Source organism: Falco peregrinus, chromosome 5, assembly GCF_023634155.1.
Source record: "Falco peregrinus isolate bFalPer1 chromosome 5, bFalPer1.pri, whole genome shotgun sequence".
NCBI lineage: Eukaryota > Metazoa > Chordata > Aves > Falconiformes > Falconidae > Falco > Falco peregrinus.
Genome location: NC_073725.1, coordinates 43,013,230 through 43,039,771, shown reverse-complemented (window position 1 = coordinate 43,039,771; position 26,542 = coordinate 43,013,230). Strand labels below are relative to the sequence as shown.

The 26,542-nt window shown below is 39.3% G+C and overlaps 1 protein-coding gene across 13 annotated transcripts in view; it reads right to left on the bottom strand.

Annotated features, from left to right (window-relative positions):
- Nucleotides 1-26,542, bottom strand: part of CACNB2 (calcium voltage-gated channel auxiliary subunit beta 2) — a 255,339-nt gene that overhangs the window by 5,145 nt on the left and 223,652 nt on the right. For 10 of the 13 annotated variants that reach the window (XR_008747383.1, XM_055805219.1, XM_055805220.1 and 7 more), the window contains 7 exons: nucleotides 26,304-26,437; nucleotides 22,786-22,866; nucleotides 22,423-22,481; nucleotides 19,225-19,334; nucleotides 2,756-2,907; nucleotides 1,942-2,037; nucleotides 401-586 (listed from right to left, as the gene is read on the bottom strand). Coding sequence is in view for 12 of the 13 variants with exons in the window: in XM_055805219.1 (XP_055661194.1) it covers nucleotides 401-586; nucleotides 1,942-2,037; nucleotides 2,756-2,907; nucleotides 19,225-19,334; nucleotides 22,423-22,481; nucleotides 22,786-22,866; nucleotides 26,304-26,437 (818 nt within the window). In the remaining variant the exon portion in view is untranslated. Of the gene's footprint in view, nucleotides 1-400; nucleotides 587-1,941; nucleotides 2,038-2,755; nucleotides 2,908-19,224; nucleotides 19,335-22,422; nucleotides 22,482-22,785; nucleotides 22,867-26,138; nucleotides 26,159-26,303; nucleotides 26,438-26,542 lie in introns of all 13 variants that reach the window. The other 3 variants (XM_055805213.1, XM_055805214.1, XM_055805218.1) reach the window with 1 other exon arrangement.

Sequence of the window (26,542 nt, the reverse complement as noted above, 5' to 3'; positions counted from 1 at the left end):
TACTCCTCTGATTGGATTACATATGGCCAACTATAAAAATGCTTGTGGCTGGTACACATATTACTGGCACAGTGGTGTCCTAGGCACAATAAAACCTTAAGCATTCCGCTTCACATCACCATATGTTTTCAGTCAGGCTGGCTTAGTCCTTGGAATCAAAAGTAGCCTCCTAGTCAATGCGCAAACACATGCTACCACGAATACAACAGAAATAACAATAATGGGCCTGTATTTGCCTTCTATACTGAAAATGAGTGAACTTCTACTGAAAAAGCTCTTAAACTACCAACAACAGTAAGACATACTGAACATATTCTAGTATCAGACTGTGAACGTGCTTTGGAAGAGGAAGAAGTTGATAGGAAAAAAAAAAAAAAAAGAGACGGCATAACAACTGTACCTGTAAATTAATATTTGGACCTGGGCTAATAGGAAGAGTGGCTGTTGCAAGTGTGCGAGTGAGAAGCTGGTTAGGAGGGTTGCTGCTAGGTGGATGCGTGGCCTTCCAGTAGGCTTCCAGATAGTCAGCAAGGTGCTCACAAGCATCTTCAAGCTGGTTCTCATCAAGAATTACATCGAACATTTCCTGATAAAGGAAAGGTTTTAGTAAGAATAATCACCAGCTAAAGGGAGATGAGCTAGAGACATTGATGACTACACTTTCCATTCATCAAAAACAAACCACATTTCTAGTACTTGTGTTAAGATATTTCACCCTTTTTGGTTGGTGTTTTAATGCAATTGATAGAAAAAACAGCAATCATAGCTAACATTAATGTTACATTGCTAAAGCAACTCCTCATGGCTTCCACTTAGTAATGCACAAACAGTCAATGAAGATAGGAAGAAGCAGCTTAAACAGATCTTAAAATTCAAGTATCCAGAAAGAAAGGTTAAACACTGACATTTTTAGCTGTTGGAACAAAATGGAATGGCAAGAAAAGGGATTCACTCCCCATATCTAGAATAACTAATAGAAAGCCAAGACTAATAGTTCTTATTCAGTAAGAATAAGAATAGAGACTAAGACCAATAACTAACAACAGTAAGAAACACACGTAATACAGATCATCCAGTTTCCAAGTGTCATACAAATAGTAGGTTAGAGATTAGTCATATGGTCCAATTTTAGGCATCTGAAGTTATGAGGCGTATTTCTTCCATTCCCTTCCCAGTCAGGGAGACACAAGTACTCCTGAAGGCAGCTTTGAGCGCCTGCTCAGGTCTCTAGCATACCTCACTGACGTTCTGGGGACTTGAGGAGACTAGTCTCTTAACTTTAGATGCTTGAACTTACACGATGAAAACACTTCCCTCACTATGGCAAATTCCCAAATCCAACTGAACTGAACCTTCTCCTTCTGCTCTCTTATCCATAGTCTTGATAGCTCAGTACGCTGGTTATATATATAACCCTTCCCATGTGCAAAACACAGCTGGAGTCTCATAATTTCCACTTTATAGGTGGAAATTGGATTTGATTCAGTGCACATCAACAGAATAACTGCAGAGCTCTCAGCTACGCAGTACCTTGCAGCTCTTTGCCAAAACCATGACCAAGAATACCAGCCGTGATGTGGTGGCATATGCCCCCAGGGAGCTACCCAAACCACTGGCCTTGCCCTAAACTGCCAGAGTTAAAGCACAGTCACTAAGAGGGTTCATTTTTAGACCAACAACCCCCAAAAAATTATCAAGTAAAACAAATGCTCAGTTTGTTCAAGTAGTGAATGTATCAGAATGCATCGTAGTAACTGCTTGTGACCAGTACTGTTTTTTCCCTGCACCCTTGTGCAGAGCCCAGAGGCCTAGGGAAGCATTCTGCAAAAAAGCAATAGTGAAATATGGCCAGAAGAGGGCAAGCATTCCCAGAAATTGCATAATTGTGCTTGAAAAGAAAGGCACCTTTCAAACAGGAGACATCAATTAACAGTAACTCACCGGAGGACACTGTGCCAGTTTATCAGCTGCCACCATCTGAACATTAAGGTGTTTGGCCTGAGATTTCCCTCGAGATTTTATTAGCCTCTGTAAAACCTGTGAAAAAGACATTAACAGAAGTGAGCAGATTCTGACTTAATGTACATATATAACCACTTAAAATGTTTACATTTTATCTGTCCACTTGGGCAGATCAAATTCTTCATTTGATGGCTTCAGGAGCATTTCCCATGCTGTTTACATCCAGAACAAGCTACTTTTCATTTACTTCCTGACATCTCCTTTCCTGTCATGAGCACTAAAAAGGTCTCCTCCTATTTCCCTCTGCTGCTTTCAGTTTTGTTTGTTTCTAAGCTGAAATTCTTTAATTGCTCTCCTGGGTCCTCTTCCCATAAATTCGTCCTTCTCTTTCAAATGCCTCCTCATGAGGTCTGTGCAGGTGTTTTCACAGAATGAAAGAGTACATTATCAGGAGATGTTAATCAGTCAGTTTGATATTCATTGTGTGAAAATCTTTCCTTCATTTCTGTATTATTTTGATTTAACAAACTGTTAGCGTAACTTACATGATTGACACTAGAAGCGCAATCTCAATTTAAAAAAACACTGGAGATACAGCATCGTTCCCCAAATGGGTTCTGGTAACATTGGGGCTAAGATACTTGTTTGACTAATAATATTTCACCATTCAAAGGGAAGCAATAACAATATATAGCTCTGAACTTTAATGAGGACATGATTATTTGCATTTGAGATCAAAAAAAGGAGGTGGGGGGAAGGAAGACTGAAACAGCACGATCAGCAAAATACTTACCTTAGGAGAAGAGATCTTTACATATACTATAATGGGAGCCAGAGAGGTTTTGCTTAGTTGAGCTGGGTGGTTAATGGTATCAGCATCCAGCACCACCAACTGCAGTGTCCTTGCCAATTCAAAAATCCGTTCAATTTCACTTTGAACTTCAGCTGGAGGTAAGCAGAAATTTAAGAGTTATGAAAACATTAAAAATTATTAAAATATTAAAATTTATGAAAATATTAAAAGGCAGTTAGTATTAAGGAATACAAAAATGTGGCAGACTGGTGTGCTGCTGCTCCTCAGGCTGGAAGGAGCTGTTTGCAGTGCAGGTCCCTGGCACCTAGGGAAACGAACACAATGTTAACAAGTGTTTTGCCCCTGTTTTTTTGCCCTTGAGGGCAGCACTGCCTGCCTCTCTTATCTCCACCACTTCTTGCAATTCCAGCCTGGAGAGATCCTGTTGATACACTCTTACAAGACCTCAGTCCATAAATGTAAGAAAAAGAGGTAAGAATGCCTGCAGAATCACATGGTAATCTTTTACTATGCCATTAATTTCCTAAATGTAAATAATTTAATCTCAGACTTTAATCTTATGTAGTAATCAATTTTCTCACACTGGACTGCCCAAGATAGGCATTACGATGTACTGAAGTGTCTGTATTAGCAGAAACTGCTGGTTTCCCACTTATGTCAACTTATGAAAGCTGTGGAAAACAGTTTCCTTCATATACTGGCCTCAGTATGGTACCATATTAAAAAGTTTGATTGCTATGTGTAAAACACTTTTTGCAAAACCGTAAATAATCCGAATAATGCTATGGTATCCTCCTCCCAACCCTACGAGTTCTGGAAAGGTGATTTTCCTGAAAAAAATCATCTTGTCTTCTGGTAACTCATGCTCCCAGCTCCTCAGCACCCTGTCTGACTGGCCATAGTAGTTTCCAGGGCAAACATCTCCAAGACGGATGGCCTGTGTCCACTTTCACAAGTGATGTAGAAACCATCTTCATTTCTAAATGAATCAAAATTAAATCTTACAATAGCAAAATCATTCTTGAAATGGAGTCACATTTTCCTGCTCAAATCTTGATACAGGCTGACTTCACAGAGAAATTGCAGAAGTAATTATATAGGTTTCCCTTTAAAGGTTGTGCACGGTCCATGAACCAAAACCAGATTAGATTATATATCCCATTCAAAGTAAGCATTAGAAGATAACCAACAGAAACTTAAATGCCAACAAGAGGTACCCAAAACTTATTTATTATAGAGTTTCTTGACATTACACTATGAGCATTTTATCTGTTGCAGTGGCACAAACACTACTCTTCCTTCAAAACACAGCCTATCTGATCTGGCTAGAGGGAGGTTTCTATGGTGAATGGTCTCTTTCAAGGGGTGTGAAGTGATTGATTTTTGTTACCTTAGAATAGCAACTCAGTAAATTTGGTACCATCATAAGATTGCAAAATTTCAAGAGAAAGCAAAGCATCTCTTTGGAGCTAGTCTCCATTTAGCTCAAAGTCTTTTGGTTCCAAATCAATAGGTGACTACTATGATCATTTTATAAATGAAGTAACATCTTAAACGGCTATCAGAAAATCTATATAGTACGTTCTCTATTGGAGAAGGCTGACACTGTTTTGGGTCTGTTAAACATCACCTCCACTCAGCTCAAAATTTGGCTGAGTACATGCCAATCGGTGTTTTAGAGCAGAGAACACTGCAAGGTGTGCATGGCATGCTGGTATGGAAAGCACTGGCGTGTGCCTTCCTGCTTGTCGATAAAAGCGCTGTGGCCCAGCTGCTGTCTGAATGAGGACCACAGTTTTGAAGACAAAACCTCTGATGTTTCCTGGCACATTCACGATTACGTTATCTGCAAATTTGTTGCATAGATATATTATTGGAATGACTGATTACCATTGTCTCAGTGATTTAGTAGAAGATAGTCAGTAGTCTATGCCTAATTTAAGTCCAAATGATGACTAAGAATAAACATATCAGAGATAATTTGTCATACTGTTCTGATGAGTTTGGACTGCTTTCCTGCAATTTCAAGCCAGGCTCCACACTTCAGTCAGTGTAACAGTGTAACAGTATCAGTTAATGTATCATTTTAAGCCCATTCCAGACTGCTAAACCCCCTTGTTTAAGACAATTTATAGCCAGCAAAATCTGCCTTTTTACCAGTGTACCGTAATTTTGTCTGGGGAAGCAGTATTTGCTGCACTGCTGGAAGCACTCTTCTGCCAGTAAAGAATACAGATCTGTGAACTGCATTTCCTGCTACACTTTTTGAAACAACCCTCTGCCAGGGCAGTGCCTGAGGGTATCTTCTACTGTGAAACGCACCCAGGGCAATAATTGCAGGTAACTATGGTCCTATGAACCAATAGTTTCCACCTGAGTCTGAACACAGATATAATTTCCATCATTTCAAAAGTATTTCAGTATTTATTTTTCTTAACTTGGGTAAAGGAGAAAAGTTCAAGGAACTACACTGCATGATTGATGAAGTAATGTGTTGTGCCTCTACCCTTCCAGACAAAACAGATGGACAAAATGCACGCAGATTGCCAAAGAGGTCCTGATCTCCTGTCCCTTAGTGTACTTCTTCAGCTTCTGGAAAACCCTGTATTTTGCTTGGAATCCTCCCTGCATTCTAACTTTTCACTACACAAAAAGTTGTTGCAATTAAATAATAGCAGCTTCTCTTTTTGGCTGACAAAGGCTTTATCTACTGCTGCAGCTCTGGTTTTCATCTTTCTTTAGCGACATCTCTCAAATAACACATTCTATACCCGTAAAGATTCTTTTCCAACAAGACACTCTGCACAAATTTTCTCTCAAGACTTTTGACCAAAATAAGCAAAGAACCCAAAATACCATGTGAGGATAGTAACACAAATGTCACTGTAAGTTAAAAAAGGGAGCTGAGAACAATGACAGTGTGGTATCTTCAAAGCAGCACAGTAATAGATTAGCAATCTTCCCACCTCCATGAATATAATCTATTTATAATAATATCCCTTCTGATGTACTGTAGAGGCGTAACAGTGAGGCTGTAACAATTAACTTCAATAAATTATATTTGCTAATCATAATGAGAGGCATACATGTAATTAGATCTACTGTGACAATCATCATGAAATGCTGGCAGCCCAGCTACAACACTAAAAACCAGAAGCAAGCTATCAACTTTTAAAGTGACCCTTATAATCTATTTCATATGGCCTCCTTAGTAATCAGAAAGGGAACATTTTAAATGACAGGAGCACTCAACTGTCTATTCCATACAATTGGGGGTCAACTCTAAGAAACAAGAAGTACACAGCCAACTTCAAATATTGCTCATTTAAACTTGCTCCCATGTATTAATTCCAAATACCCCTACTGTACCCTGAAATAAGTAAAAATTCAGTACAATGAGAGCACAAGTAAATGGCTTATCCTATTACGGGGGCAAACAAATATTCTCTACATCTGTTGGACCTTACAAATTCATTTCAAGCAACAGTCTTCAACAGTTCATTAAAACAATCTCACCTAAAGTAAAGGCAAAGACACAGCAATACTGCATTGCATGTATGTCAATTAGCTACTAACAAGATGAGCTGTGGTGGAATTTAGGCTTACTTACACAGTGCCATGTTAAAAGAACATTCTCTACTGTACACAGCTGGAGAAACACAACCCTCCTTCAAACCTGGGCAGAAAGCATCCACAGCAGCCAGGAGTCACTGGGACACCCAGCTTGACAGACCCTGATGAGACAGCAGTTTTGTGATGCAATGCAAAATGGCCATGCCTCTGGCTTGCAAAGGCCAAATCAGAACGACAAAATATTACTTATATGCAGCAAGGAGGTTTTGATCTTCAGCAGGAACAGTGAAGTTCATGTACTGTCAACTTAATACAGTATAACGTTAATATTCTATTCAATTTGACCTTGTCTACTTGTCCATGGTATTGGTGGCACTGATTTGTTCATAGAAGCAGACTTGTTTCTTGTTATTACTTGGACTGCAACGGCCACAGTGACAAAGCATTCTATTTTTTCTAAACAAAGCTCCTGATATTACAGACATATAGCACGAAAAGAACACATCTATGTCAATGCATGCCATAGAAAAATGCTTAGCAACACTTTGTACAAACGGCTTTCAAATGATTTTATAAAATAAGGAGAACAGAAATCAGTAACCGTGATCTTTCTTATGCTAATTCTTTTAAATAAGCACACTTACTTAAAGATAACTAATCACTGAATTCCATGAACATAACTAAAGAAACGAGAAGTTTAAAGCAGCATCAGGAATCCCAAAACAAAGGCAAAGGAAACAGGTGCACTATATATCCCCAGTGCCTTTAAAGCACATAGAAAGTATTGCACCAAAAAACAGCTAAGAAATGGATAAAAGTCCTGTCTGAAACCCAAGAAAACGAAAAAAGGAAAACAAAAAAGAAGTGATGACTATTGAGTTGTGCCCACACACCTCTTGATTAAGAAGTAAATCATGAGCCTGACCGACAGAATTCAGATTTTAGATTTTCACTTGTGAGCGTATGTGCGCATACACACGCTCACATTGTCGGCAAAATCACCCGTGTCTACATTGGGTATTGCACTAACCGGAATGCAGGTACTTGGCCAGGCTATCCCAGACTACATCAGATGCCTGCGCTCGCTGTATACAAAGTGGAGAGACAAAGATGCTATCACGGGTGATCCAGAAAGCTACATGGTGTGTGAGCAGTCTGGAGCAAGCCAATACAAAATGCCACACCTATGTAAGTGCTTGGCCTCCTTCTCACCTTCCCCTTTCCTTCCCTCGAGCACCAAGGTTGCTCTGGGTAGGTAGGGAGCTAGCAGCAGGGTCATGCTAGATGGTGGACTGCACACTCCATCCCTTCCCCAGCCAGGGAAGTTCAGCCCTGTGGTTTCACCCCACACTGGTGGCAATGCCGGGCAGCAGAAGCCTGTGTGCCTCTCCTCCAGCATACCCAGCTAAGAAGGAAAAGGGCTTGGAGGGGAATATGAGCAAGTAAGAAGTAATACATGCTCCAAGCTTAGTCCTTAAGCAACCGGCCAGAAGACACCTTACTCAACACCTGGCTTACAGGTGTTTCAATCAAATTTCTAACATAAATGTAGTTTTGTGAATATACTTACATCTCCACGGTCTCAACCAAATCCTTAGCCACTAGCTTGTTACATAAAAAGGGGAGGGTGGGAGTGGGAGGATAACAGTATTTTCCAGGGAAAGTGGCTGCATGTGTTACTCATGCCTAACAGATGGGGCTCCTGTGAGGGATAAGGCAGAAAGGAAGGGGGCATGCCTGCTGCTCTGCCTGGTGCTCTGTCTGGGCTCTGCTGAAGGGGAGCTGTGGGGTGAGGTGCTGCAGGAAAACAGGGTTTTCCTCCTCCTGCCTGCTGAGGCTCTATTTAGACAGAATTCAGATGGCCTTGAATGCACACACTCATCCAAGTGGTATTGACAGATACAATGGGATGTTTGGAAACCTCAGCATAACCAAGATCTATTTATAATGGGACTAACATCTCCTGAAATGCAATACTGTAATTATATGACAACATAAAACAGACAGTGGTGTTTAAAAATACTAAATAGCACATGAAAATGTCTACTTCCTCCTCTATTTCACTGGGCTAGCAAAACAATAGCATTCATGAAATGACGCTTCTTATGCCAGGTTTAAACTGAAAATAAATTTTAATGGTCTATGAATGGAGAAGCTGGAAATCAGCAGACTGCAGCACAAACACGAGTATATGAGCACAGCACAGGGGACAGCTGCACTGAGACAACTTCTCCAGGCAGAACCGCAGCCGCTCCAGAAGGTGCCATGCAGCATAGTGCTGCTCCCATCATTAAGCTCCCCTACACTCTGTTATCGACTAATTGGGATAGTAACTCTGGGCAAAGAAGCAGTCTAATGTTTACTTTGCTCAGGGGACCAAGCAAGTGTCTCTGCATAGTTCAGAACTGTTATTATCATGTCAGGCTGGCACTACCTTGGATATTTCTGCACCATGCCTCATTACTCAGTGCAGTGCTTTTACAGCTCTGGTCCATACATAGACACTAAGTGCTCCCTAGGTCTGTTGTTTTATTCAGAACAAACAGAAATAAAAATGCTCAGACTTTCTCACTGATAGGATGCGGAACCACTCAATTGCTGGCTATTCAACCCCTCCTGCTGATGGTGTGCCACTTGCAAAACATTTGCGCATTCACTGAGTGGGAGAGACACTGACTCTGTAGCCTGATGCTTAGAGTGGGAGGTGAAACACATGGATTCCAGTTCTTTCTCCAGGGAAAGTTTAACTATTATGCAAAGTGCGTAAGACTCAGGCAGGACCGACTGACAACCATCATAAAGGTGATCATAGCCCTGTCATGGCAATTGAAATTTTAAGTTCACACCTCTGTTAGTAGACAACAGACATGAACCCAAACTTCTTTGCATTGTGGTTAAACAAATGCTTAGTCTTGGAAAAAATGAGGACACAGACAGTAACTTTTTATCAGTTCCGTGAGCCTAGGAGAAAAAACCCACACTGGATCAATTCAACCTACAGGTGTGAATAGTTTTAAGGGAAGAAAATCATATTCTTGAGCAAACAGCTGATTTCTGGAAAGTATTTCCCTCACCTGTCCAGGCAGCTTAGTTACAATACAGATATGCGTAACCTTAAAAATTACTCTAATGCACTGCTATATTGCTTTGCCTCTAGCACATGGTTTGTTTCAATATATCATCAATCATACGTATTTCAGTGCTGTACCATGAGAATAAATAGTGACGTACCTGAGGACTCTCTCTTAATTTACAGAAAACAAGAATTATTGCACCCCCCACTCCCCACCTTTGGAAACACTTTGGAAACAGGGAATTTCAATACTGTATCCAAAAATTATTTGTAAGTTAGAATACTGGGAAAGTTAGTACCAAACTTCTAATGCAGAACTACCTGGAGAACTTATTAGAGAGACTCTGACTTTAGATGTTAAAAAAATCAAGGCTGGCCCAGCAGCATAAAAGAGCATTTTGAGGCATGTGAGAGTGATATATTTTAATGGGTTCAGGATCTTTATGCCACTCTCCCCATCTGTGTGCACTAAGATGTGTAGCCACATCCTTAGGATAACCCAGAAGTTCTTGGCTGCTGTATTACAGCATTCTGGCTCAAGGCAGCTTCACATGTACCAGATTCCTTTATCATATCTGAGGATTTAATGCCTGCAAGTGAGAGTTCTGGACATTTGTCCCAGCTATCTTGACGATAAAACTATAAAGAGACAAACAGGATTTTCCATAACACACTGAACACCTTCTGTCTTCTCTGTGAACTGTATTAGATCCTTAAGACTCTGGAATGGAAACACAATCTTGGTTAAATTCCAATTTTGCATTCCTGTTCCACAGTCTCTGTAAGTAGGGGAGCATTTTTCTGAGGTATAGCTAGCACTCTTTTATGTTTATTTTTGATTTATAGTTGGGAAAGCATTTACTTGAACCTTATCATATAAAACAACTGCAATTAAATTACCAAACATGGTGAATACATAACATTATATATATACATATATAAATATATATATATAGTGTATATATCTGTAAACATAAAATACATTGTTACCATAGCTGCAAGTATTCGACTGGCTTTTCACACAGGTATCAAGAAAATAAAAATATAAGGCTGAAATTTGCACTGATAATTCACTACTATTTTTTCAGGCATGTATGTTTCATTCAGAAGACAAAACTCTGGGATACCAACATTATGATGTGAATAGGAGCTCTATACAATTTCTAGAAACAACATTCCAAAGGTAGGCACTCAGCTGCCCATTGGGTGTACGTAATGCCTGACAGGTTACTGCATATGCACACAGAAAGCACATAAACAGATTCCAAACCATCTGACTGCAATAATTTTACCATATACATGATGACATATTTTACACCAACATTCACACATCTCTGTTAAGAATATGCACATTAGGTGCACACACCTTAGGTTTTCCACTGTAAATTTCTAATCTTTAGCGTTTACTTGTCAATCTCAACTTTATTTTTAGAATTGAAAATAAATAAGGAAAAGCAGCAAGATTTTCTGAAAGAAATACTTAGCAACACAGTACAGGATTGGCTTTTGTCTACCAGTGAGCCACCAAGAAACACACAGTGGTTCTGTGAGGTACAATAAAGCACTGAACACAAAACAGCAGGAAAAGTAATTTGCAAGCTTGTATACATACCCAAAACATCTGGAAGGGGAGAGCATTAATGAAGCAGAGAATGGAAAAAGCCAAGACAATCAGGTTCTTGCACAAAGCATACAGCATGAGGTAACGTTATAACAAGCGTAACACACAGAAACAAGAAAAAGTTTTGGGTACTTTTGATGAAGAAATGCAGCAAAAGCACAAAGCTGGTTCAGCAGTCTCTGCAAATGGCATGTGTACATGGCATGTACAGAAATGTAACTAAGCCAATTGGGACTGACTTTCAGGTGAATGAGATTTAACCATGTACTGTACCTTCTCGGAGAGAAAACTTTTCAAAATTATGGATTTCTTCTAGCCTTTTAAAGAAATGAATCAATTGCCCTTTCCTTAAATTTAGTTCTTTTTAGTCCATTTCACATACCAAACATAAAACAGTATTGACAAGCAAACATTTATTTTTATCCATAAAACAAACTTTCATATAGGAAAGGAAGAAGACTGTACTGTCCTCCTAAATCTTGATGAGCTAGACACTCTTTTTGTAAAATTATTGGATACATTAATTTTACACTAGAATATTCAGTGGTGGCATTGGTTTCCAATGAGTCAAATACCAAGACTATTTTTAACTGATGCTTTTGCAAAAGCGAACTTTCAGTCGATAGGTGTTTGCAGCATTAATAGCATTACATTAAGTCCATTGAGACTTCCCTATAATCCTGTAAATCCAGTTCGTCATGGCAATTCCTATTCCCGATTATCGCATTGTTTGTCTGTGCCTCCTTGAAGTTAATTCTGGATTATCTATTAAATCAGTTCCAAACAATGGTACTCACTCCACTGTTTACTGTGCTATGCACAATTATGAATAATAGGCACGATACTGCAAACCCGTATGTGGTAATAAGGTAAGATCTGTTCTCAAAAAAGAGGTTCATTTATTTCCCAGAAAAAAAGTATTTGGTATCAGTATATCAAGGACATTACCTTTGTACTATATTAAGTCATTGAAAGAACATTGATTAAAATAATATTTACAATAAAACCAACAATAAATTTTCAAAAGTCTAAGAAATAGCCTTCTCAGCTGCAGTTACAACCGTTGCTCACAAACGTGAGCATAACTGGGGGATAAATCAGTAGCTTGACTGTCCAGCTGCATGAGGTACCACCACGCAAAGGTGGGTGAGCAAAGGAATAGCTTCCCATCGAACCTGGAAGCAGCGAGGGATTTGGATTAACAAAGCAGTTCTGGGGAGCTGCATTTGCTATAATAAAAACCCATTTTTGTATAATACCAGATGTAGAAATAAACACAAGTCTCAGTCCACATGCCACTGACTGTCCAAGGAGGAGAGAGACAGATGGGAACTCATCTCCCCCATATCCTACAGCCATGCAGCCAGGAGACCCATTCAGACCAGACCAGACCAAACCAACCCAAATCAAACCAAACCCTGTTCTGCATTAAAGATCAAATGTGATTGCAATAAATACTATTTTTAAATACCTAGATCAGAACTAAGTTATTGTAGATTGTGTGTGTGGGACACAGACAAATTTAGTGTTTGATAGAATTATTTTTTTCTTTTTGCAATCATTTGGAGAAAAGGCCCTATTCCTATTTTATACAAGGGAAAATGTAAGTAGAGAAAGAACTCACTTTCCATGACTCCTCAGACGACCTGCAGCAAGTTACTAAAGAAGAACTAATGTAACCTGAGTCCCGACAATGATTTATCTATGACTGATACTTGTATTGGGAGAGCATATTATTTGGCTGCAAAGCTAATACTAATAGAGTAGGAAATGCCACGATAGCTCTCTTAAATCAAATTCTGTGGTTTGTATTGTAAGACAGCATGCTCAGGAACATATAATAAAGTTGTTTCTGTAGAGCTGCCGTCTCAATCAGTATGCAACTCTGTATGTTGTCAACTGATAAGTACCTATTGAACCATTTACTTTCTCTTCATTGTCAAATACGTGTTTCACGTCTCATTCAAAGCATATTGTTCTAATCTTCCTCTGAAAACAGAACAGAATGAATAAATTATTTGTTGGTAATTTTATGGAACTTTCTGTGGTGGCATTTCACTGATGTAATAAAGAGCTGGAATTACTTGTATTTTCCAGATAGAAAACCGAATCACAAAAAATAATCACAAGTTACCACTACTTTTTTGGGGGTTCATTTTCCGAATGTAGTGTCTGATACTTCAGAGTAATTACCATAGTAATTAGCATAATAATTATCATTGTAAATTGCATTCCTCAGGGGTTGTTATTAAGACCAATGCTGTTTAACATCTTTGTTGGCAACATGGATGGCAGGATTGGCTGTAGCCTCCGACTTTGCTGCTGACACCAGGCTGTGTGGTGCAGTCGACATGCTGGAGGGAAGGGATGCCACCCACAGGGACCCTGACAAGGCTTGAGAGGTGGGCCCAAGCGAACCTCATGAAGTTCAACAAGGCCAAGTGTAAGGTCCTGTATGTGGGATGGGGCAATCCCAAGCACAAATACAGGCTGGGCAGAGACTGAGAGAAGCCCTGAGGAGAAGGACTTGGTGTTGGTGGATGAGAAGCTCAACATGACCCAACAATGTGCACTGGCAGCCCAAAAAGCCAACCGTATTCTGGAATGGCATCAAAAGAAGCATTACCAGCAGGCTGAGGGAGGCAATTCTCTCCCTCTGGGCCCCCCCACGTAAAGAGGCCATGGACCTGTTGGAGTGGGTCCAGAGGAGGGCCACAAAGATGATCAGAGGGCTGGAGCACCTCTCATGAAAGAGGCTGAAAGAGTTGGGGTTGTTCAGCCTGAAGAGAAGGCTCTGGGGAGACCTTACAGCAGCTTTCCAGTACCTAAAAGCAGCCTACAAGACAGCTGGAGAGGGACTTTTTGCAAGGCTATCGATGTAGCGATAGGACGGGGGCAATGGCTTTGAGCTGGAAGAGGGTAGGTTTATGTTGGATATTAGGAAGAAATTCTTCACTATGAGAGTGGTGAGGCACTGGCACAGGTTGCCCAGAGAAGCTGTGGATGCCCCATCCCTGGAAGTGTTCAAGGCCAGGCTGGATGGGGCTTTGAGCAACCTGGTCTGGTGGAAGGTGTCCCTGCCCATGGCAGGGGGGTTGGAACTAGGTCATCTTTAAGGTCCCTTCCAACCCAAACCATGCTATGATTCTACCAAATTACAATCAGACTAGAAAAATGGAAGCCATCCTACAGGAAATCCTGGTTTCTGCAGATTTTTTCTTCCAAAACAGAACATAACCTTGAAGCTTCTTTTACAAGTCAGTATTAAGACTCAGGAAACTCCTGATGCTGCTCTGTACTGTCAGTACATGATATCAGTACTGATCTGAGAGAAGGGAAAAACTCTTTGAGCTATGCTGGGAATGAAAAGAATAGCTCCCCAGTTAAATGCCTGTGAAGAGGAGAGCCTAAAATAAGAGGATTTCTGTTGAATGAGGAGCCCTAAGGCTGATATTTCACAAGGTACCCAACAGTAGCTCCAGTAGTCCATAAAGTACTGCCAGGTTTCCATCTGCATTTTCCAAATCAGTGCATCATCATGCAACATGCTGATTTTGATGACATACATTATTGTTTGACAGGTTCAAAGTCTGAATCTCAGTTTTAGCCACAATACTCAATACTTCCAAAAATCATACTTGAGACAGGCAGAAAACACTGGGGAAAAAATAGCCTTCTTTATAAAGCCTGTAAACAACTAGTCAGAGAGTATACAGGAATTTTGTATCAGAAGCAGCAAAAGCCACTTTTTACTTTTGAAGAGCCACTGAGTTCTTCAATTAATTCAGTAAAAAAAAAAGAGTCTCTCTTTCCATCCCTCAGCAGTGCACCTCACCTGTGACTTGGTGAGCCAGGACTGCTGGTGGCAGGGAGGGAGGCAGTGCAGAGGGGCTGGGCAGGAAGGGGAACAAGGGGATGCTCCTTCCCTCGGTGCCTCCATCCTCCACTGGCACCGGCCCAGGCTCCAGGCATGGGCAGTCACCACGTTACAGGCATGGCACGCTCTGCACTCCCTTGGTGAGCTTTACTGGGTGTCATCTCCAGCATCAAGCCCTCACTGGTGCAAAGGGGCTACTTGTTGGCCCTGAGTGAGGTGTGCAGGCTGCTGTGATTCAGAAGAGAAGCTCATGGCACATCATGCTGCAGTGCTGTAGCTTACAGACTATAGGGCTGTAGGTAGCAGACCCCCCTCCCGCACTGGGGCTATCCCTTTATTCAACAGAGAATCAACATCTGCTGAACCAACAGTGATCAACCAGTGCTCAGCATGCTTAAGACTGAAATTCAGATCCCTGTTCCAAACCAGATACAGCAGGAGCTTGACTCTGTGTGCCCTACATCCCAAATGTGTGGGTTTTATTTTACTTTATTATTATTTTAATAATTATATATAAATAAAATAATAATTACAATTATTACCAAATGTGGTTTTAATTACTGGGGTATGAGCTCCTTGGAGGAGCCTGGAAGATGGATGATGAAGGAGTTTCCTCATTATGATAATGAATTCAGTCTTGGATCAGAAATCTTTTCTGTTGAAACTGACTAATTTACTGCCACAAAAAGTTTTGGTCAAACCACTATTTCCTGTCCTGCTCCTCCCAAATTGCAATTGAAAATGTCCTACTGTGCTTTTAGAGAACTTCATTTGCCTTCCTGAAGTTTCTTGCCTCATACATTGTACAAGTTTCATAGCAAGTGGAACAGCAATTCACTGAACAATTCCAATTCCCCACATTAGTTCCTGCATTTTTCAAAAAACCTAAGACAGGACCAGTGGAAGAGCAGTCTGCAAACACATGACCCAAGACTGAATCACAGCATACGTAACCTACAGATACTAAGAAGTTGCACAGATAACCTTCTTACTATTACTTACTAAGCTTTATTTTGTGCAACATGAGTTTGTAAACCCAATAATATTCTTTTAATAGCATTTTTTTTTAACTTATAGCAAACATCATACAAACTAAAAAATAAAATTCTGCTATATGGTGTGATATTGCCACTCATCTCTGCTCCCCGAGCCAACTACGTACTCACAGCAGTGGTATGTTGGCATCCTCCTTGTGAACCATTGCTAGAATAGGCCACCTACCAGCACACTACAATGATGTTTTCCGATTCTGACTTTATTTCTACCTTGCAGTACATTGAAGGCAAGCAGGGGAACAGGCTCTAACACTCCTTGTACTTCCTCTCTTTTGCCTTGCACAAGGGTTTTCCCATCACCTTGCAAAAGCAGTTTCCTTTTCTGACTCAAGGTTGTTTTATTTTATCTCAGTTTTCCTCCCAAACCACTGCGCTACCATATTGTTTCCCTCCCCTAACTTCCTTCCTGGCTGGCTTTTGTCCTCCCATGGTTAACCCCATCTCTGGACGACCTGAGGTACTTCACCAGTGAGTTCAACTATCCCAGCTCCTGCTCTGTAACGCCGACCTTTTCCATAACGGATTTGCACTACTTGCCTTTCTGCTTTAGCCAAGCCACTTGTTCCTCCAGTTGAACAGCTTCAAAATAAACAACTTTTTACTCCATCCTCCATGCTGTGCCACAAAAAAGGGTTTGAAAGCTGAAAGAAGAGCACCTTTCCCCTTTAGGTCTGCTTGGCTGCCCTGATCCAATCTGCTAGGGTCAGGTTCTGCTCAGCATCATTGCTGGACCTTGCCCAGGGAGAGCTGAGTCTTTATGTAATTCAGATGCAAGGCTTGGCATGTGTTAACAGCAGCTTCTAATAATTTGGACAAGTTTACTTGTTATTTTCATTTAAAATGCCCAGAATAACACAACTGATAACACTGTCCAATTCACTACCAAATTTCACCCCCCTGCTAGATTATTAGAAGCATGGGAGTATTATAGCTTCTGAAAGAAAAGGTTTTGAGAATATTTTAACATTGGTAAAATTAATTTTTGCCCTAACTTAATTGTTAAAATGACCTAGTTGCTGTAACTAATATTTCCCAAAATAATTCAAAATGATTTTGTAGATTAGGTAATTTTTAGAACAATTATAAGCAACTGAAAACCTGATATTATTACCTAAGATGCCCTGCTACATAACAGCCCTGTTACAAAAACTATAAAGACATACCTATCTTCCACCCACATACCTACATATATACCTAACCACTGTCATGTTCTGGGTGTCTCCAAAGGAGGTTCTGTCAGAACTTCCATCTTAAATACCTCTATAAAAAAAATACCTTTACCCAATAAAAGATGCTGATATTCTTAAGGGTAAGGTTCTCCACAAGATAAAGGTGTACAACATTGGGTTGCATTTATTTTTTATAATATTTTTTCTGTATACATTTTTTTGATAGCTGTTTTGCATATATGGAAATATTTTAGCATGAGTAATAGATGGTATGCTTTTTACTGCTGCATATATTTGTGCAGTATTGCACACAACCACACATGTTTTGATGCTCAGGTTGGCAAATTAATCACCACGATGGTGGTGAGGCACTGCACAGGTTGCCCAGAGAAGCTGTGGATGCCCCATCCCTGGACAAGGCCAGGCTGGATGGGGCTTTGAGCAACCTGATGCAGTGGAAGGTGTCCCTGTCCATGGCAGGGGGGTTGGAACTAGGTGATCTTTAAGGTCCCTTCCAACTCAAAACATTCTATGAATCTACGATTCTGCTTGTTCCACAACTGGGTGACCTCCATCCTTATTACCAATTCTCAGTTCCATTCAAAAGAAGTGACACTTTTTCATTAGATTATTAAACTGACTTTGGTGACAAGACTGAAATTCACATATTCTTGTCTGTAAAGATATTCATTACGTTGTTACAGTACATTGTGTTTTCATATTTGAAAACACTTAAAATAAGACATACTTGGAAGCTATCAGACTACTTGCAAGTAAAGATTCACAGCCTCCACACAGCTGAAAGGAAGAGTTTTAAGAAGCAAATTTTCAAGAAAGGGATGTCAAACTTTGTAAGGCAGAGAAGCTCATTATAAGGACAGGTATATAAGCAAAATGTTAAATATTCGGTCAAAGTACAGACACACTCAGAAATTTTGTTATAAAGCTGATACAGAACCCATTTAGTAAGATGAATGCGACTCCTTTCCTGTTCCACAAAATTTGCAAGATTCCAAGATACAATGCTGTGTTGAGGGGAAACCAAGCTCTCTCAAAGGCTACTAAGAGAAATCTGCAGCCTTGTGAAGACAGAAATCTGGCTGGAGCATCCACCTGTGATCTAGGACATTTGAGTTCAAGTTCCTCCTTTTTTGTACTTGAGCAGGGACTTAAACATGGGTGTCCCGTAACTCAGCTAAATGCCCTAACACAAGTACACAGACTCCTGGCAGGATTCATCTTGGCTACCTCCAGGTGTCTCTGCACAGGGAATGAGCCAGCAGTGTCAGGGGAGTCTCAGATATAACACCTTGTGCTGGAGGAAAGGCTGAGGCCAGGCCACATGAGCAGATACTCCAAAGTGACCACCTTTACCTGTTTAATCTAAGGACACCTTGGGATAACAAGCTCCAGTGTAGCCACCTGTACTGTAGATGGTGACATTTACTTACATCTTCCCAGCTAAGCTTGTTTTTCTTCCTGGCCAATAAATGTTTTATTATTCATACAACTGGACAAGCTTCAGTACAAAAAGACTCATGCAAGATGACAGATATGTATGCTATGAATCTAGCCATATAGGTTTTTAAAAGTGTCCCCTTTTCTATCCTTTTTTTTGTACTAACCTCAGCATTAAACTGATACATAATTCAGGAAATGTGCACTTCAATAATTTTTTTCAGGTCTAGTATCAGTAGCTCTCACTACTAGTAATATTATCAAAGATAATACATAGTATCAATAATAGTCATATAATTTCAGGAATTCTGAAACCATCAATTCTATTTAACCTGAGGAACACCCCTTCATATTTTATTTACCTTAAGGATGGCTACTTCTCCCCTCTGAGACAACGAGCAAAATCTGAAAACTGAACATATGCAGGATAAACCAAAATCAGCAGTATATGAAGTTTACCTGGTAGCGATTTTAGAATGATTTCTAGTGCCAGGATTTCTGAATTATGGCAATCGAGATTTTCTCACAGCAGAGAGAAGGCTATTTTTAGCTTACACATATGAATTGAGAGTAGTATAGACTTTACAGCCAATCTGGAGACAGCATCATTATAGGTACTTACCTAAGCTTGATCTTGTGTTAGATCGCTCTATTATCGCATGCTTACTGGGATTGTTTAATACTGAACGTTTGGCAAGTGAGATGTCTGCTGTGACTCGTGTAATTGATATACTGCAAAAATAAAATACAGTAAAATAAAACAGAATGTTATTTATCTTGCAGGGATGTGGGGAGAAAAAGAGATTCATTTAACAGTAGAAGATGGCTAAGACTACAGGAAAAGAAGTTCTTCTCAGCAGCACAGTATGCTCTGTACACTGTGAACAGAGAAGAGATTTTATTTAACTAATACTGTTGCAAGAACTACTGGTAAGACATCCCCCTTTCTCACAGTACCAACATGCAGTATGACCACTGACTGCAAAGCGACAAGTGTCTGGGAAGAAGCAAGGCAGAAAGAGATCAGAGATGTGCTGCAAAAGATGGGACTTCTCTGGGAGCTACAGGCCTGATGTGGTTAGACTTTGCACCAGTATTCCCAGTATGAATCAGCTGGTTTCTCCTTTCTCTAATTTTGATTAATTTGTCGAAAGGTACCAAATGATAACCTGGCTTACTTTAGCCATATGTATAAGACATAAAGGGATATGCAGACTTAACAGGTAAAGGTAAGGCTTAGCAGGAAACTAGTACAGCCATATAACTATGTTTAATGTTTAGTTTAACATATGTTTTTTCACAGAGCAAGAGTGACCTATAATTTTCCAGAAAGATCCAGTAGTATAGGCTGGTCACCTAAAAATGGGGACAGCACACAGAAGTGTGCAAATGAAAACCCTGGGCTGTGTATCCGGCAGGCTCAATTTTGTGTTTATGAGAAAAGATGAGCAAAGAAACAAGTGGTTACTTCCAGTTGTTTGCACTGACCTGCTACATAACCTTTGCATATTCTTCCTAGGAAAACAGTTAACTCAGTTTGTTTTGCTTTACAGAGTCAAAATGCACCCTTTGGATAAATTACTTTTCAAATTCTCTGGTGTACTGAGGTTTAGGGGTCACATTTTTCCAGTGCTGAAAGTTAAATCAGATTGACGATATCCCCTTGTTCTTCTTTGCATGATTTTACATGCAATTTAAAAGCAGGAAATGGATTTGCTAAGAACAGGGAGGGCTCCTTCCTAGCAAGCACAGTCAGATGCTGTTCAGCTGAAATGTAATCAAAGAGGTCATTTCCCAATGAGCTCAACATGTGTATATGTTTATCTAAAACCCTACAAAATGTAACAAAGCCAGAAGTTAATATGGAAAAACAAAATTATTTGTACAATACTGATTAGTAACATCATTTTGAAAACAGGCATGATTTAACTAAAGCTAAAAACATAACCAAAGATTGTGATTTCTGGCACAGCCCCTTGCAGATAATGCCATTAGTCTTAAAATGAAATCCAACATGTAATTTGGGGTACTCAATAGTTATCTTTATTTGCTAATTGATGAACACTACAAACTTTTACAACATTTTGAGTTTTGTTTTGTTATTCCTGCCAGTCTTCCTTCCTACACAGAATATAAAATATTTTTTTTCCTTTTTGGGAATTTGAAAAATTGTATTTTTCAAATACAATCATGGTATATTGAATAAAGCTAGATTTATCAGTCTAAAAATACTATTTTTAACTTTAAGTTTGTTGGTTTTTTTAGTCTTTTTAAGGTCATTTTAATGTCTTCTGAAGTATGTGACAGCAGGAAGAACAAGTCTGCTCTTGAAACAAAGGGTATGTATGTTTACGTAGTGAAACAATTGCAATGAGAGTGGGGACAGCAGCATGGCAGTGAAAGCAGCAGCATGGATCTAAGAACCTCCTGCACAAACTCGTTGAGGACCTTGAGTACAAATTCAGATTGCTACTGAAGTTTAGGATGCTTCAAATCCGCTACCATAGACATCAATTGCATTGAGAGTATTTGTGAATTCACCCTACCACAATTGGATCTACAATTGAAAATTAGATATGCTTTAAAATACTTCAAGACAGAAAGACACAGTAACTTTTTTTTTTCTGCTTGCAACACTCACTATTTTGGTACCTTCCAATTCTGAAGGTACATATGTAAGATTTGAAAACCCTGACTAATACAATGAGGGACTGCTAAGTGGTTAGGTATCAACAACACCATTCTGACTGAGAAAATACCACAGCTTAGACCGCAATGTCTGGTATTTTAAAGAGCTGAAGCTATTGACAGAAAATGTCAGGCTCCCTCTTGAAAGTCTGACAGCACCAGGGCAGATAGAATAGTGTTCCTGCTCTGCCCACCTCCAAATGAAATAGAACAGTAACTCAAGTTACAGATATTGTAACAAGACCTTCCTGTTTTCTCAGTTTTTCCCCCCAAATGTCAACCCACTAGCACGTATTAATCTGAGGCTCAATCTAGTAGCAATATAATCACATGTGGAGAACATACCTTACAACTCTGGTCCATGATGTCTGAATTACAGAACATGCCACTGCTTTTAGAGTCAGATTATCATTTGACATTTGTACTATACTAATACCTGGAGGGCCAAATATCAACCAGGTTGGACCTCGCCTAGTACACTGGGGGGGATCGGCTGCAACAGCACTCAGATGAAAACCCAGCAAAGTGTAGCCTGTCTGCTACCAAAGGCGACCATATTTCAGCAAGGTGGGGGACTGCCCCACCCCCCAGAAGTCTTTTTGAGACTTCCTATTATAGAGTCCAGCACTGCTGTCAAACCAAGCTCCCATTCTTGGGGGATCAAGAGTTTGACAATCATATACATTGGACAGTCTGAATCTCCTATCACTCTTCCCAAGTTAGATGCCGCTGTAAGGAACTAGAGCTGAGGAGGAACAGTGCCCCTCGTCAGCTTGTACAGAACCCAGGAAGCACTGATGAGGTATCACTTGAAAAATACTCTAAACTTTCTAAGAGTATATATTTATTACATCTGTAGATAAATATCTAGCAATTTAGAGCGTGAATGTCACAGTCATCAAGATGACATCCTTTTTCCACTCTCAACAAATACATGTCCCTGAACACATCCCACGGCAACACAGCCTGTGTGCTCTGCTGAGGAAATTTAAAAACCACGCTACAGCCCACTGATAAAGGAATTGGCTGCTGTTCCTAATTTTCTACAAAAATTATGTCATTATTTCTTAAAAATCTGGTAGTACCTACACAGGACCTGAATTCCGGTAGATTTGCATTGCAAGGTACTTACCGCCCTTCGAATCTATGTTTTAAAAAATCGAATAATGCTTTTTGCATCATATCTGTTACCTAGAAGCAAACAAACAACAAATTAATAAACACATAAACTCATAATACTCGATGCTAATAATAATATGTAATAAAGTTGCCAGCAAGTCATACCTGAACAGTTGACTGGAATATAGTTTGTTCTTTATCCTAATTCTGATACAAACTACAATACAAATAAGCAGCCATCTAGTAGAACTAAAAACTGTCTAGATTTCTGTCTATGATATAAATTGTGTTCTGCAGCTTAACTACCTTTGAACACTCAAATACAAATGAAGCGCAACAGCTTTGGCAAATGAAACCATTTTCAACAATCACTTACCTCATATCCCTTCAGAGAAGGCCCCACTAAAACTACTGGTCGCATAGAAGGCACTACATCATAAGGAGGGATGTGCTCTGTCTACAAAACAGAAAAAGCTTTCAGCATCATAGCACCTAGAGAAAGTGTTACACATTACTTACTACATTAGGAACTCTGAATTTCCAGTGATGTCACCAACACAGGAATCATGGATTCATTAACTTTTCCTGAACACTGGTAGTAAAAGATAACGACATACCAGGTTCAGGAATTTCTTTTGAAAAAGCTTTTCTCTGACTTTTGGTTTTCCTGCCGTTTTCGTATTTGCCCTGGATAGCTACAAAACTGTTACTCTGGAGACATTCACATGTCCCACTCCACAATTCCTAACTACTAAATTAAAAAGGTTATTTCCAACAGTTAATGATTTGAAATGATCAACTCTAGAGCTGTGACATCTGTTTCCCACCAAAATTTTATGTAGAAAAATTATGGAAGTGAAAAATAAAACAAAAAGGGATGGGAAAAGCATAACACATCTCTTTTTATGCTCAGATCTGCCCACTGCTTGACAAAACATTGTGACACCACTGCAAATTCCCATAGGAGCACTCATAACCCGACTTCCACATTTGCATCTGCAATTCACTTGCAAATGAAATGAAAATAATGACTGATCAAGCTAGTATTTCTAGAAATTTTTCATAAACAGAGCTTGGGATAGCAATCTTTCCACTTTGGGAAGTTCCTGTCACCACCCAAGAATGGATTCGGTTAGTACATTATTCACCAAACTACTTACTGATGTCTCTTGCACAGTTTATAAAACGTATTTTAAAATATGAAGACAGAAAGACTGCCTGCTTCCAAAGTTTGCAAAAATGTCAATATTGTTAGCAGAATAAAATAGAAACAAATTAAACTGGGTTCTTTAATAAATGGCTATTCAATATGTATCACCAAGAATGAGTGTTATCAGGAAGAGTTCTTGTTTGTAAGAGAGGGGCTGGTTTATCTTTGTCTTGGGAAAAATGATTGAAATCCAAACCCAGGAACATGTAGGTGATATGGAAAAAGGTATGCCAGATCTGTTCTTCAAAGGTCTGCACAGTATAAATACATCAGTCAAGGTCACAGAATACAGTCATTGCTCCTTGTTTCAGTACTCAATGTATCCCAAGGTGTTTCACAATAACATTAAAGTAAGTATATACATTTGGAAACACAAAAACACAAAGACATACATTAATACAGTAACAGCACAAAATGCTACACAAGCAGCAGTCTAAAGCAGTCTAAAACAAGGAAAACATTTTTGTGAATGTTTTTCAACATAATTTATCCTATTTTTTGTTACCTGTAGTTTCACCAGATAATTAGTAACATAAGAATGAATAGCAGTGCCCAAGGCATCATAAGCATGTGAATTTCTTTTACATAGTGCAGAATCTGACTCAACACATTTCAAAGCAAAACCCTGCAATTATGCTGTGCCAGTATCAAAATGCAGCCCTCCACTGTTCTTGCTAGTATTACTAATAACCTGATAAGCCTATTAAGAGACAGATCTTAAGAAAAAAATCATTACAGATGTGTAAGTGCTTATAAGCATGAACATCCTGATCTAACAGATCTTTGTCTTAATGTGGCTGACTCAACCAAAGGTATTCACGCCAGAAGTTACCCAGCTATTTGAAAATTAGGGAAAGCATAGAAATTTCCTTATTTGATGGAATATGGGGTATTTTTAAAACCTGTTCTGTCGAAACAGGCATTTTTTTGTCTAATCTTTACAGCTTGAAGTAATGAAGCTGTCAGCAGAGAACCGAGTAAAAGCTATCTGACTGAAGTATTCAAGTTCTTTAATTTAGCATTAGAGAATCTAGTATTTTCTAAGGGACTAGCACTGAACTATACAGCTTTCACTTGCAGATTCAAGCTCAAACACGAACTTGGAATAAAGACTAGCACAGTTTTGAGCATACAGCTTTTGCTCAGTGGTTTAACTATATACATTAGTTTAGGATGCCCATCCAGTATCTAATGTAAAGGTCAGTATTAAAAAACCTACTATAATCAGCAATTATTCTGATATGGAAGAAAAGAGGCCCCACAGAATGGAGAGATGGGACTAGCCACCACGATGGTCCAAGGTGGTTCATCTAGAAGCTGCATCTTCGAAAGATGCTTATGTAGATAGCATCCGATACATGTCAACGTGTATTATTCCTTCTTACCATTTATTTTTGGTTATAAATATGATTAAGTAAGAAATTACTCAGAAGCAAGAAACTGCTATTGATTTCCATAGTGGGCTGTGAATGACATTGTACTTAACAGACCCGAATGAAGCAAATACTGGTGACTTTGGAAATGAGAAGGATCCTGTATTATTTAAAAGAGTTCAAGAAAAAAAGAGAAAAAGAAAAACATGTATTTACTAAATGTGAGAGCACCCACAGCATGGGCAATAGTGTCACTTGGCACTGTTTGTAAGCACTGTAACAGTCTGTTGTTACCTGTAGATTTAACTGTGTGGTTAAAAACATGTAAGTAAGAGCTAAGAAGACTAAAGATATTTATTTTTTTAAAAAAAGTAGTAATGTGGTATTCTACTGCATAGTTTGACTGCAACCTAATGTCTTGATGATTTATTCCAGCAAAGAACCTAGAAACTTATTGCAGTTTGCTGTAACAGGATGCCAATTGCATAATTCTGTAGTTATCTGGGTTATCCATGGAAAGACATTGGCTCTCCTGGGAACCACCAGTACCATTTCGAATAGCTGAGATACTAAAAAAGTCTGACTGATGGATGGCAAGAACATTTGGCTGATAATTTATACATGACAACAGGAGAAACTCAAAGTAAACTGTCAAAACAAGTATGCATTTTTTCACTGGTCTTGTCCACCTATTTTGCATCTAGTGAATTAGAAGTTTAACTACTGACTAAATTAAAAATACAACAGTTTTGACTATCTGTTTTCTAAGCACAATCTGAGTATCTGATTAGATTCCAATAATGATTTCAATAGACTGAGTTATAAGGAAACAAAAAACCACTTGAGAAAGATAGAGATGGAAAGAATAAGTATGCACTAGAGAGGTGAATTACATGGATTTGTTAGAAATTTCTCAGACTTTTAGAAGGCCTAAATGTGTCCTATTATTCCATCAAAAAGGGAAGTACTGTAGCCGAGTTTAACCGACATGCTGAACCTGGGAGTGTTTGTTTTCCTGTACTGAATCCACTAACAGCTCGATACATTTCTTCCTTAATTCTGTAACAGCTGCATTGTTAATCTGGGGTAATAATGCTAATGATGCCAGTGGCAGGATAAACACAGGACATGTTGATACACACTTACCGATTTCTGCTTCTGCTTAGCTACAGCAGCATGGAAAAGAAACAAAGAACAACAAAGCATGCATGTTATTGGCTTGTCAAAGGACGCAGACAGTTAACAGGACTAGAAATGTGACGCAGTGCAGGTGAGCAGGTGGACAGATGGGAGCTTGGAAGTCGGTGTTACCTTCTTAAAGAAGGGCATTCTTTTCTCTTTGGAGTGGGGTGATGTTACACTGTTTGCACTGGGTTTGGGGGAGCGATGGTTTGCTGGAATATCATTTTCTTCTGCATCTAAGCCAGTGGCATCTATGTCTATAGCTATATACAGACAAACAATTCAGAATTATCAGATGACAGGGAAAGATAGGTTAAAAAGGAACTAACAGGTAAAGAGAAATAAAACTGTCCAGAGTAATAAATAAA